This window comes from Apiospora marii (assembly GCF_038362585.1).
Source record: "Apiospora marii strain CBS 49790 chromosome Unknown utg000005l_segment0_segment0, whole genome shotgun sequence".
NCBI classification, from domain to species: domain Eukaryota; kingdom Fungi; phylum Ascomycota; class Sordariomycetes; order Amphisphaeriales; family Apiosporaceae; genus Apiospora; species Apiospora marii.
In genome coordinates, this window is record NW_027117377.1 from 5,298,030 (window position 1) to 5,310,949 (window position 12,920).

At 56.0% G+C, this 12,920-nt stretch overlaps 4 protein-coding genes across 4 annotated transcripts; 1 reads left to right on the forward strand and 3 right to left on the reverse strand.

Moving 5' to 3' along the window:
• Positions 1-170: 170 nt before the first annotated feature.
• Positions 171-1,998, reverse strand: PG985_009546 (uncharacterized protein; the record flags this gene model as incomplete). Its single annotated transcript, XM_066829314.1, has 4 exons — positions 171-774; positions 828-1,655; positions 1,742-1,778; positions 1,827-1,998. 4 exons carry the CDS (start codon positions 1,996-1,998, stop codon positions 171-173), a joined length of 1,641 nt encoding a protein of 546 aa, XP_066684226.1.
• A 1,894-nt stretch (positions 1,999-3,892) lies between these two features.
• Positions 3,893-5,492, forward strand: PG985_009547 (family 76 glycosyl hydrolase; the record flags this gene model as incomplete). The annotated part of the gene is made up of 4 exons (XM_066829315.1): positions 3,893-3,932; positions 3,996-4,478; positions 4,549-4,790; positions 4,902-5,492. 4 exons carry the CDS (start codon positions 3,893-3,895, stop codon positions 5,490-5,492), a joined length of 1,356 nt encoding a protein of 451 aa, XP_066684227.1.
• A 692-nt stretch (positions 5,493-6,184) lies between these two features.
• On the reverse strand, positions 6,185-8,370 carry PG985_009548 (heterokaryon incompatibility protein-domain-containing protein; the record flags this gene model as incomplete). The annotated part of the gene is made up of 2 exons (XM_066829316.1): positions 6,185-6,967; positions 7,024-8,370. Coding segments are annotated over 2 exons (2,130 nt in total), but the record flags the coding sequence as incomplete, so codon positions are not given.
• Positions 8,371-9,129: 759 nt separating this feature from the next.
• Positions 9,130-11,400, reverse strand: PG985_009549 (uncharacterized protein; the record flags this gene model as incomplete). Its single annotated transcript, XM_066829317.1, has 1 exon — positions 9,130-11,400. The coding sequence occupies one exon, from the start codon at positions 11,398-11,400 to the stop codon at positions 9,130-9,132; it is 2,271 nt and encodes a 756-aa protein (XP_066684229.1).
• Positions 11,401-12,920: the final 1,520 nt, after the last annotated feature.

Below are 12,920 nucleotides of genomic sequence, written 5' to 3' on the forward strand. Positions count from 1 at the left end.
AGGACGCTCTATAATCACTAGATATCATGATTGTCAAGTAAGGAAGGATATCACACGTTTATGTACACTGTGGCCAGATGCGATGTAGAAGTCTGAGGTTCGACTGAGCATCACCCCTCTGTCTATCCAGCCGGAGTCTTCACCCGCCCCTGCGTAGCTAGGCCCCTTGCCTACCCCATCTCACTCAAAGCGGGATCGATGGGTATATCCGCCCACTCCACCTCCAGAGGCTGGCCCCGTTGGGTATACGAAACCGAAGAACCCACTAGATCCGGATCCGTTTGGTAGTCCAGCAGATCCAGAGCCGCGTGGATCTCTTGGAGAACACCGTCCGCTCCCGTGGCTGCCTGGTCCCACTGCTGCCGCTGATTTTGCTGCTGTTGCCGCCGCCGCAGATGTGTCTCGAGATCGGCGAGGGCGTCGATCGTCTGCAGGCTGGCGAGCCCGTACTCGTGGGTGGAGAAGTCGATAAGCGTTCGACAGGCACCCAGAGCCGCATCCTGATCCGGTATCTCCTCTTGGCTAGAGCGGTTCATCGCCAGTAAGGCAGCCGTATCATGGTATGCAAACAGCGCGTCCGGGTACTGCTCGATGTCCTCGATCAGCTCCGGCCGGCCAATGTCCCGCATAAGCTGGGCGGCGGGCTCGTGGTAGCCGTTGTAGTAGGTGCGCCAGGCGTGATACTCTTTCCTCCTCATGTCCTCCACCTGGGGTGGGTTCGGCGAGGGGTCACCTCGGGGTACGTCTTGGTGATTCTGTGCATCGCCTGGTAGCCTAGCTCCACGTCGCTTGCCAGTTCGTAGTGCGCGTTGCGCGCCGCGGCAAACCTGGGGTCGTCCCTCGGCTCGAAAGAGTTCAAGCCGACCTCTTTCATCAGGAGATGGCGGTAGAATTCCGATATCTCCCTTGCAGTTATCAAGTTTCCTTCTGTAAAATGACTCGACTCGGGGTCCGGGGAGAGCATTTGATCGAAGGCTACCTCCGTCGAATGGTTGAGCGCCTGGGACAGGTTGCAGGCGAGTCGCGCAAAAGACTGGGCCGCTTCGGGCGATTGCTCAGCCAGCTCTATGGCGACCCTGTGCGTGTAAATCCAGAGAAAAGGGTGGTGGTTTCGCATAAGCGCCGTAAAGTCGTCAAAGCATTGCTGCATCAGCCGAAAGCCGAGTTGCATGCGCCCGTACTGAAGGGCTCGGTTTACCAGGAGCGTCTTTCTGTACCACGACTTGATGGCGGCGCATGGCTCGATCCGACCACCAGGCGTCCTCCGCCAGAATCCCGACTCGAACCCGAACGCCACTATCGTCTGGAGCGCTGGACTCCTCCGGTCGGGCTCGCGTACGCTGTCGGGGGTTCGGACCCGCACCTGCGGCATCGGCACTCGCAAGGGGGCTGTCGGGGACGGCGACGGGGTACGGCAGGTGATGCCCTCGATCTTGATGCGCTTCTCGCTGGCGGACCCCGCGCTCATGCCGTGCACGAGCCGGAGGTACTCGCGGACCCGCCGCTGGTCCATCCGCTCGCCCCGGAAGTACACGTGCGTCGACTTCCCGGCCGCTTCGCGCTCTTTGTATTGTCGGACCAGCTCGATGACTTCGGCGGGTTTGAGGTTCTTTCGTAGCTTCCACTTGGAAATTCGCGATTTGTACATCTTTGCGCTAGAGAACAGTAGGGGGCACGTTAGTGCTGACACTTGGAGTCTTTTTGGTGAGCAGGTCTTCAGCAGGAGGTTAGCAATACGCACGTTCCGTAAAAGCCATGCTGCTCCTTTAGTCCCAGGTCTGTTAGTGGATGGCCCCGTTAGCTGGTAAGACGTTTGATGGGACTACTGACTTCCATGATGCGCATTGTCTCTTTCAATGTCAAGTTGCGGCCCGAGAGGTCGTAGAGATGTGTGATGATGCCCTTCTTGGCCTCGAACTCTTCCGGCTTAGCCCAGGGCGCGTCATCCGGCTGTCTGGGCGACGGCTCGCTGCTACTGCTGCTGTCGGTGGCGCTCATTGTTGAGAGTATGGCTAACTGACTCTGGGAAGATTTGCCGGTATAAGTCGCATCAGCCAAAGCACAGAGGCATACGCTATTGCTGAATAAGTGGCGAGTCGCGAAACGGGCTTCGTCGCTTTTTAATGTGCCGTATTAATACCCGTACTGGGATGTATACCTACATACAGCTGCATGTGCCTGCCACAGAACTAGTCGACCCAGCATGCCCCATAGACTTTCCACAGCCGTTGACACTAGAAGGAATCCTGGCCGACCCGCTAGGGCTGAGAGGCACAGCACATGGCACAGCACTTAAGATTATCTGGGACAGCCGTTGCTGGGACAGGTCCTCATTGGATCGTTCAGTCTAGATATGGACCCGAAGAGGACCAAGGACTATGTACTTACATACGTCGGCGATCCAAGAACGACGTGCGGCGGGGTGCCTCTTGGGCTGAATAGAAATCCAACAGCACGGCCCAATAGGCGAGCGTCGCTCGATGCGAAGTTTCAATATCAGCCCAGGGTTTCTCCCTATACGTCACGGTCCAGGAATCGAGGAAGTGGTGGTCTAATAATAGTGGCAGTTTCAGTACCTACCTTCCTAATCTACGGGCAGGACCATGGGAGCGTCGGCAGGAAGAGGATGGGTCGATTTGCCAGGCAGCAATTTAGGCTTACTGACCCGGCTGCCAAGCCCGTGCCCCCAGCACTAAAGGCTCGCATTTGCCCCATAGGCTTACCTGCCCACCCCACAGCCCTGCACTTACTTACCTGGAATAGGGCAATGCTTAAAGTACTTACCTAGATTGAGTCATGAAAACCCCCCAATATTCGAGGGGGTGGGGGTTGTCTGTAAGAATAAGGATATGGATTGTTCAAGCCCACTTTCAGAGGTGAATTAGGTAAATGGTGGTGATGCCGCCAAGCCCCATGATGCCATGTCTATTTGTGTCTGATCCCTTGACCGCCCATTGGCTAGAACTGTTACCACGGGTGGGCTGCAGCTGCCACTGCGAAAATAAGCACTCTAAAAACCCACTCGCTAAAGAACCGTCTTCTCCGACTTGGAGCAAACTAGTAAAAAAGTACGGCGCAGATTCCGGAGCCGGGCATGCGTCCGTCATTCGTCCCTCGGGACCCCAATGTTTCATTGACCTCTTGATACTGCAATATGATGTGAGCCTTTTTTTACTTGGCCCATGTGTCTCTCGAGATGGCCTGACCAGAAGCCTGACCCCAGTCGGCCGGCTCAAGAAGCGAGGGGGCTGTGCGGGTAGTGCTTACAGGATGGGCTCCCTAGTGGTTTTAGCCGACAAATTGGTCCTCAATTGACCCGACAGCTGACAGATGGATGACCTTGGGATCCTTCACAATGTGAACTCCGTCGCCATCTGTCACTCTCCTGTCTAGCCTCTGCTCGCATGCTTCGTAGCTCTGTATCTCGAGCTTCTATGTCCTTGCATCGCGAACTACCGGTACTATGGACATACTACCCAGGTCGCGCGCGGCACGATCGAGGGGGTATTCTAGTGAAGCCGTTGGTTTTGTTTTGTTTTGTTTGAATTAGCGGAGTCTTCTGCCTAGCGAAAGCCCCTAACCGCGCCGCTATCTTGCATAGTAATCTTACTTCCACTCGGCGGCGCATATATGAACCGACCGTCGCGCCTTTCGCAGCTGGCCGACTTTTGGTGCTGTGACTTCATTTGCTTGCATCCATCCTTGCTGACGTTCGTTTGGGTTCTTACTTGGAGGGTTGGCATAATTCGGGATTACTAACTGCATACGCTCGCTTATATTTCATTTCCCAACTGTCGCGAACATGGTGCGACCCCTCAACTCCGTCTCGGTCGGGTTCTGCTCTCGGTTTCGGTCCCGGCCGTTTTGGCTGCCATCGAAGTGGATATCGACAATGAAGGTCAGCCAGTCCCACCACTTTTCCGTCAGCGACTGTCAACGACAACCGCAAATTGCAGCCACACACACCATTTGCTAACGCCCACCAAATCATGCAGACTCCATCAAGAAGGCGGCTGCACTGGTAGCCGAGGATCTCATGAGCTTTTACGACGGAGACAAGCCTGGTCACATCCCTGGCATGCTCTCCGACCCGGCCCCGTTCGGCGATTACTACTGGTGGACCGGCGGCTTGCTCTGGAACACCCTGATCGACTACAGCAGTGTCACCGGCGACACCAAGTACGTCGACACGACCGTCAAGGGCCTCGAGTGGCAGCTGGGAGAACACGGCGACTTTCTGCCCGCCAACTGGACCGTCCAGGCGGGCAACGACGACCAAGGCATCTGGGCCAACGCGGGCCTGACTGCGGCGATGTCGGGGCTTCCTGCGCCGTCGGTCAACGGAACTTCGGACTGGCTTTCCCCGGCCCGCAAGGTTGTGGATGAGCTGACAGTGCGACGCATCGACAATGGCACGACCGAGGGGGCTCTGCGATGGCAGATCGCGCCTTTCAACAACGGCTACAACTACATCAACAGTACGTGGCCAGCTGATATTCAGTGTTCTCGGGGTCGGACTGATGCTGACATTTGGGTTTTGGGAAACAGCCGCCTCCAACGCTGCTTACTTCGCCCTCGCCGCCGGCCTGGCGCACGAAACGAAAAACGACACCCTGGCCGAACAGGCAGCCAGCACTTACGAAATCTTGACCAAGCTTGGCCTGATCGACGACAAGTTCAACATCTACGACGGCTGCCAGACAACGGATGACTGCAAGACCGTGAGCCGTCTGCAGGTCTCGGAAAACCCCGGCTTGCTCCTGACCGGTGCCGCCTACATGTATAACCAGGTAAGTTCGGCATAGATGAGGGCTGCTGTTTGCCATGTTCCCTCCCCATCTTTTCGTACCCCATAACCATCGACCGGTGGCCAAAGATCGCTCGCTGACATGCGTAACCAGACCAACGGCGACCAGACCTGGAAGAAGCGCCTCGACGGCCTGCTCGCCCGGACCCTCGAGCTCTTCTTCCCCGACGGCGTCGCCGCCGAGGTCGCGTGCGAGAGCAAGCGCTACACGTGCAACGGCGACATGAAGCAGTACAAGGGCATGCTGCACCGCGGCCTCGGCCAGGCGATGCGGGCGGCTCCCTACACCAAGGGCCAGATACTGCCCGTCCTCAAGTCGAGCGCCGCCGCCGCCGTCAAGACCTGCACCGAGGGCGCCAACCAGCGCCTCTGCAGCTCGCTCTGGACCGCCGGCGGTGCGCAGGGCGACAAGGCTCAGGAGGCGGCCCGGAAGGATGCGGCGACTGCGCAGATGGACGTGCTCAATGCGCTGAATAGTGTGCTGATGGCTAGTGCCAGCACCGACACTAAGTTGACTGGTGGTAACGGGGGCAGCGATGGGGGTAAGGGGCAGGGCAGCTCGGATGCGGCGGGAGGCAGCAAGGATGGCAACAAGGACACCCCGGGCAGCATGGGATCTACGGCACCTGTCAGTGCCGCTGTCCTATTCGGTGGACTCTTCTTCAGCGCCGTGGCTATATTCTGAAGAGGGAATGGTGGTGATCTGGTTCAGATTCTCAACTTCAGATTTTGTCATGTATTACCTTGGCACCTCGATCTGCGTTATGAAGTTTGGGCTCGCCGAACTAAAGTTGAATGATACACGCTATTGCTTGTTAAGTATAACGAGGTGGGGGAAATCGCTCGGGATGAGCATCCAAAATCTCAAGGCCGTTTCGTGGACAGCAACTGCACAGAGTCGAACATTTCGAGTTAATGGTGGTGTGCAGTTGTCATCAAAACTAGAGAATATCCGATGGACTAATGTCTGTCGGATTCAACTTGTGGTATTATGTGCTGCCCAGCAGCCATGAAGCCTTTTTACTAGACTATGCAAATAGATTCTAGCTCGCTGCTTTCATCCCACACCAAGCTTTCTCCATACTGCGTTAGTGATGTAGTGGAGAGCTTGAAGATACCGATCCTCCGGTATATGTGCCTGTCTGAATCGACCCTTTGGAGCGCGATGTATATATACGTGGTTATCTCCAGTAAGTAAAGAGTGGAATCATGTGGAATATGTTCAGGGCCTGGCTCGCTCAGGATGTAGTCTGCGTGAAAAGGAAACTCCAGCCATCCATGTCGATTTGCATGATTTATGCTCAAATGGAACTTGAGCCGGTCTTGTGTTAAAAAAGATGTATCTTCCCCTTGTCGGTAGTAGGTGTATTTGAGAACCGCGGTATTCAACTTGCCCCTCGCGAGAAGTTTGCCACTTGTAACCTCGCCGAATGGGTTTTGGCCCTTGAGCATCACACTGCCGGCCCAAGACACTTTCTTGAAACTACCTAGTTGTGCCATTCGCTGCCGGTACGCTCTTTCAATCACTCCTAGGCCCTCGATGTATTCTGTTCCAAAAGGGGACCCGCCAAAAGGGAGCGGGCCAAAAGGCGACGACGAGCCCCTGATGTCAACTGTAAAGATCTTCTTCTCAGCCAGGAGTCGGTCCCTGATGTTCATCTCCAGGCTCTCCACGTCAGCCAAGAGTTGGCGATGGTATGTGGCTTTCAGTCGTGCATGCACCTCCAAACGTTCTTTCAGTTCGGATTCTCCCCAATAATCCACTGGTGCCGCTACACTTATCCAGGACCATGAAGGTCCTAGATATGTAGTCGGTCTGATGGAGACCGTCTCAAGTTTATCCACTCGCCAGAGAACATCGTAGCCCAGAGTACTTGCCCAAAGACCTGCCAAGTAATCTGCGGATGCATATCCACATCGGTGGGCAAGCCCTGAGAGTGCAGGCAAACAATCCGACTGTCTGGTGAGCTTCAGTCTTGAAAACTGCTCAACGACTCTATGCCAGCCGTCGTTGTATACCTGACGTCCCAAGTCACCACCGAACGCCTCATCAATCTTTGGCGGCTGAAGACTACGGGGAACTTGTGGGCTATCGCTGCTTGCACGTCTTCTCGATTTTCTCTGAAACCGGTCTAGTATCCGTTGCAACTTCCCACTCGACTAAGCAAAAGGTTAGCCTAGATTTGATTTTTATCAAAGATGGATACGGTACCTACACGAGCGTCTTTTTCGGCAAGATCGGTTGCATTCCTGATCAATAGACCAACATAATCCAAGAGTATTTCTTGTGTATTAGTCGAAACACGATCGACATAATTGTCTGAGACATCTGGCTTACAAGATGGACCATCTTCATTGGACGAAAAGCGTTGTTTCCAACCATCGCACGATTCGAGGGTACCGCATTCACAGACTGTTGACTGACGACATTCCCAGACAAGCTCCATGCCACAAAAGTGCAATACCCTGGGGGCTAAGAGTCTCTCCTGGAATACCCATCCGCGACTTAACAAGGGTGCTCTATCGGAGATTATATGGCCTTGACCAATGTCGTGCGGTATCGTTTGGCGTATGTAAACTGTCGACGAGGCGGTGCCGTTTGGCTGTCTAGGCAGCGGTCGCGTTGTAAAGCTGGAACGGGTGTTACTGAACAGTCCAGCAACGTCGTCCTCGGCCTTTGTGGCCGCGATGGTGATATATGAGTTCTCATATATATCTGCCATTTTTGCGGATTCGATCTCCCAATCTTGTCTATCATCCTGTAATATGCAAAGGGAGTCTATCCAGAGGTACCCGATGCCCAGCTGAAGGCATACCTCAATGCTGTCTTGGTATGTTCTTGGTATATCTTTCCATTCAATGCCCCGTCTTCGTGTGTTGATAGTGGCGGTAGTTGTCACCAATGTCTGATGTGATCCCCAGCAATGACTCAATGTAGCGTATCGTCCCTGAGGCTGACAAACATCTTCTTCAAGTTTTACCGTAATAGCCTTGTCCGGACCACGTTCGAACGCTACAACTCGTCGTGGAAATGGAATGACTTCCGCCTGCACGCAACTCTTGTGATCATGTATGCAGGAATTGATAAGTGAACGAATCCATTGTAACGACGACGAGAAGTCTGACGCCATTAACCGCCGGGGTTTGATGGCTGACATGAGGAACGAGCGGCCATCAACAACTTCCGGCGCCTTCCCATTCTGCAGGCCTGGAGTTTTAACAGGGTTCTCAGAGTAAAATACCTCCAATGCCAACTTTGGTCTCTCGTCGCAGAAGTAGAGTTCAAGATACAAGGTCGCGTTGGGGTCAGCATCAAACAGACCGTAAGCGTGAACACGTCTCACGTCAACAATGAACGACCCGAAAGAATCCTCGAAGACCCGGATACTCTCCAAAAGGGTCACGCACTGCAGGCATCGTGTCGATTCAACTGATGCTATGAGTTGACGTGGAGTGAAATCAAAGGCCAGACGGGTGTAGCTGGGATCAGGGTCCCTCTCAAGATCCTTGCAAAGGATGCAGCATTGCGTCGCCATGTCTGCTCTTTTGTCTTTGGGGATCATGATACAAATCAAGAAATGCTCTGGTCAAGTGTGGTGAGAATTAAGCCGGCGTGATGATCTTGGGGCAAGTGAGATTCTGGGGGAGTGAGGACTTGATGGGAGTTAACAGCATAGCCCGGTATGTAGGTATAGGTGATCAAGTTCTGTTTGGTGCACTGCTTTGACTGCGCAACTGCCGCCATGGGGTAGGTAGTACGTGGCGGTGGCTGATCTGGAAAAGCCCCTCAGCTGATCGCATTGTAGCTTCGAGGCGGCCGGTGACGTGTCCTTTCCGCTGAATAATGTTGCATTCTCAGGTGAAGACAAAGTATGGCTAATACTCTGAGATTTATGTTGAGATAATAACTGGGCGCGCGTGAGTCTCTACCCTGGCCGCCAGTCAATTATGAGCGTCGGCCCCTGGGAAATCACTTACACATTGCCAGAGCCCTGAAGAAAATCGTTCGGGGGTGGGGAAACCCACAGGCTAAATCAGCAATTGCTAGCGACCTGGAACCAACCAACTGTACAAATGCGTTGGCATGATGGCATAATGGCATAATGAATCAATCCGAGATGAGCCCAAGATACAAGTAGATAATTTCTTGCAGTACTTTAATTAGGCGACCGAACCAGTTATCCGGAAGCCAAAAGAGGATGGGTACTGTTGAATAACCAAAAACACCACTATGTACAATCATCCCCATCATCGCGTGCCGCGTCTTCGTTGTGCGTTTGCTCGCACGCTGTCTATCTCTCATGCAGATTGACCCCAATGAATCAATTGTCCTTCTCTACCGCATCTGCCTCTTTCTCTTTATCATTCTCCTTCTCTTTAACAGGCTCAACACTACTGGACAAGCCGCTCTTGCCCTTGGGCGTCTGCTCCGACTTCAAGGGCGTGCCGGCCCGACTGGGTACACGACTGGGCATCCAGAAGTCGTAGCGGTCGGGAAACAGGATGATGTTGGCCAGCCGGACCACCTCGGCCTCGGCCGCCGAGATGCTGGAGGCGGACTTGTCGCTGGCTGTCTCTAATACCGCGTCCACCGTCATCGGGTCGTCCTTGGCAGCGTGATTGGTGCTGTCGGTACTGTTCGCGAGTTTTGCGGCGGCAGCGGCAGCATGCGCAGAATGGTTCTCGTCGAGCTTGTTGGATGACGAGATTGCTGGTGGGGTCGACAAGGCCGACTTGCTCACCGTCCACGGCGCAAGACCCATGGCCTGCAGCCCTGCCTCACCACCAACCTCGGCGATGTCTTTCTCCTCAAGTCGCCCCGTGTGGGGTGCCTCGCTCCCGAGCCCGCTGCCGGTCGAGTCGAAGTCTGGTCCCGGATGCCCCCTTTGGAATGCCTTGCGCTGGCGCGCCAGGAACAGCGCGTTGGTCTGGGTCAGGGGCGCCGCGGGCGTGTAGACCAGCATCGAGGTGCTGGGCGGCGCCTTCTCGAACGCGTAGGCCTGATCCGGGTGCCAGACGATGTAGTCGCCGGGTTCCAAAGTCGGCGGTGCTACCAAGCTAGACCGCAATTGCAAATGCGGGTGCCACGACTCGGTCACGCGCTGCGCGTGGCCCGGGACGGCGCCGTGGATGATGGTGTTCTGGTCCTTGTCGAGTTGCCAGTTGTCCGCGTCGAGGTACGCGGCCCATTCCTCCTGGGCCTGCTCGCGCCCCTCAGGCGGGCCCTGCTTGGGCGAGAAGAAGGGCCGCAGCAGGAAGTAGGCCGTGCTAAGCTTGGGCGACGGCAGCAGGCGCACCATGCCTGGCTCCACCGTAGTCAGCGCCAGGATGCCCTGGAACATGCGGAACATGCTGCACGCGCCCGCGCCGTTGTACAGGTCCGTCGTCGCGTTGACGCGGCCCGTCGGGTCCCACGGGTTGTAGCTCTCCCACTGGCCCTTCCAGATCTCGTCGTAGGTGCCGCTCTGGCCGTAGCCGTCCAGCTCCCAGCGCTCGAGGCTGCCGTTGTCGATCTGCGCGATGAGCGTCGAGGCGGGGACAGCAGGGTGCAGCGCATGTGCCGCGACGTCGACGGCATCGGGCGGGGGCGCGCTGCTGCCACCCCCACTACCGCTGCCGCCGCTTGCGTGTTCGGCGGGGCCGCTCGCGAGGCTGCTCGTGGTCTTGGTGTCGATGCGGATGCGGTCGGCGTAGCTGATAGGGCAGCGCGTCGCGAGCCGGTTGTCGTCCTGGCTCGTGTCCCAGAGCGACATGGCGAACTTCTGCGCCGCCAGCACGTTGGGGTGGGCGCGCGCGCGCACCTGGCACGGCGACCAGAAGAAGTCGAAGCAGGTCGGGTCCTGCGCGGGCGGCGGCTTGAACTCGTGCTTGGTCTCGAGGTAGCTCTTGGTCTCGTCGACCCAGGCCCGCGCGTCTTCCGGCTTGACCACGCCCCGCACCACGCCGATGCCGTAGCGCTTGACGCTCGCGCAGAAGGACGAGACTTGCGCTCTGCGGCCGATGTCGCCGAATTGGATCTCGGGGATCAGGTCGGTGCCGCGGCTCTCGATGTGCTGGATCTCGTCGCGCAGGGCGTCGAGGAGGCGCGACCACGACGCCTGGAGCTCCGTCTCGTGGCCGGCGACGAGTTTCCGCTTGAGGGAGCCGAAGCGCGAGGGGAGCGGGACGGGCTGTTCGCCGTAAAAGGACAGGACCGGGGGCTCCATAGTTTTGGTGAAGGTGCGCTGTCTCAACTTGGGTCTCCGGCCTTCCTTGTGGTCACCATTCCTCAGGCGCTTCGTGCCAATTGTCGTCGGCGGGGTCAAAAACGACGTCGAATACTCCGAGGGATAGGGGATTTCCACCGACGAGATAATTGGCGTTGTTGGCCTCGCAGCTGGGGTATTAATTGCTGTTGTTGTTGTGGTCGTGGTGGTGGATGCAGTCGTTGGTGCCGCACTGTTAGCGGTCGTGGGAAGTGATGTAGTGGCAGTGGCCGTGGCCGTGGCGGCTGCGACGATGGCAGCGTGGGATTTGGACATGGTGGCAGCGGTTGCGTGTGCGGGGAGTAGACCGTTGGCACCACGCTGTGCCACCACCTCAGCCGTCGACATCTCGTTGGGGCGAGGAGGGGGGGACAGGGCCTATTTTTCAACTAACCAAGACAGGAGCGAGAGTGAGGAGAAGCAGGCAAGGCAAGCTGCAAGGCGTGCGGGCAATGGCAAATGGAATGGCAAATAGCAGACGAGACTGGCAGAAACACCATGTAACCACTTCCAGACAGCTTCTAAGTCCCAGACGCCAGCCAAAAAGTATGGGGGTCCTTTCCTATCCTGTCTTCTCCTTTCGAATCCCAATACTGCCAAGCCTTTCCAAGCGCAGAGCAGCGTGTCTTCGATGCCTCCAATATTTCAATTTCCACTCCCGACTCTTCTGGTCCTCTTTTCTCTTCTGGTGATGTTGCTGTGGCTTCTTTCTTGAAACCGTGCTTCCCTCTTGCTCTTCCTCAATATGCGTGATATGATGTGATTGACGATTGTTGCCGATGTTGCTGTCGTGGTGTCTGTCTGTCGTCTGACCTTTCCTGGTAACCAACCCGATGCCGGATTCAAATCGTCGTGGAACTTCAATGTTCGGCCATTCAGATTCCGTCTTCTCACTCTCTCTTTTCTCTTCTCTCTTTTTTTCGTTTCTCACCAATGCGATGAGAGCGCAGCACTGGCCGCGGGGGTTGGGCTGGATCTAAATACGGGCAAGCTCAGTGCCTGGAGGGTGCGCGAAGGTAACCATCCCGGGGCCCCAGGAGGTGGTCTCCAGACCAAACCAGACCCGGCTGCTACATACTACATCTGTATCGTGCCGTGTCGTGGGATGGGGTACATACACCGCACGTCCCGTCGCAAGTAACGTGGAGTTGTGGGCAGAGGCGGGTGTGACTGGGATGCACCCCGTCTTTTCCCTCTCTGCCCTTCTCGCCCGTCCTAGCCAGCTTCCCGTCTGCACCAATCCCCGATTCCCCAGCTGTCCCCAGTAAACACAGAATGGGGGAAAAGCGTGGGAAAGGCCCGCTACGGCACCCCGGGCCGAAGTGGCATTAGCAATTGGCAGTCGTTCGCCTGCCCCACCTCCACCTCCATAGCAAGACCTGACCTATCAGTTTGCTTGCTTTTAATTGATTGACTGGTGCTGACTTGAATGATTTGCAGCGCCCTGGACGGCCCAATATCCCAACGGCCCCTTGGACCGCATACTCGCGCCATCGCGATTGGTTCGACGCCAGCCGTGAGATTTCGCTAGATTTCGCTTGTCGAGACAAGAGATTCTAGTTTCAATGGCCCAAAACAGCTGACTGACTGACTGGCACCATGCTCATTGTCGTCCGGTCATTTTCGCCGGATATCGCCTGTGTCGCAGGTAACAACACATCAATTACAGCACCCCCCTCCGTCAAACAGCCTAAAGCGCAGCATATATTGCGCGCTCCCATTTTGCACTGTCATCCGTGAAGTCGGACTGGTCATTGATTTGTACAGCATCTATCCATGTAACCCTGGGGTATGCAAGGCCAGACCCCTCCATTGGCCGGAAAATAGCTGCCAAGATCCTCCGCTTTTTTACATGGCAGTATCTGAAG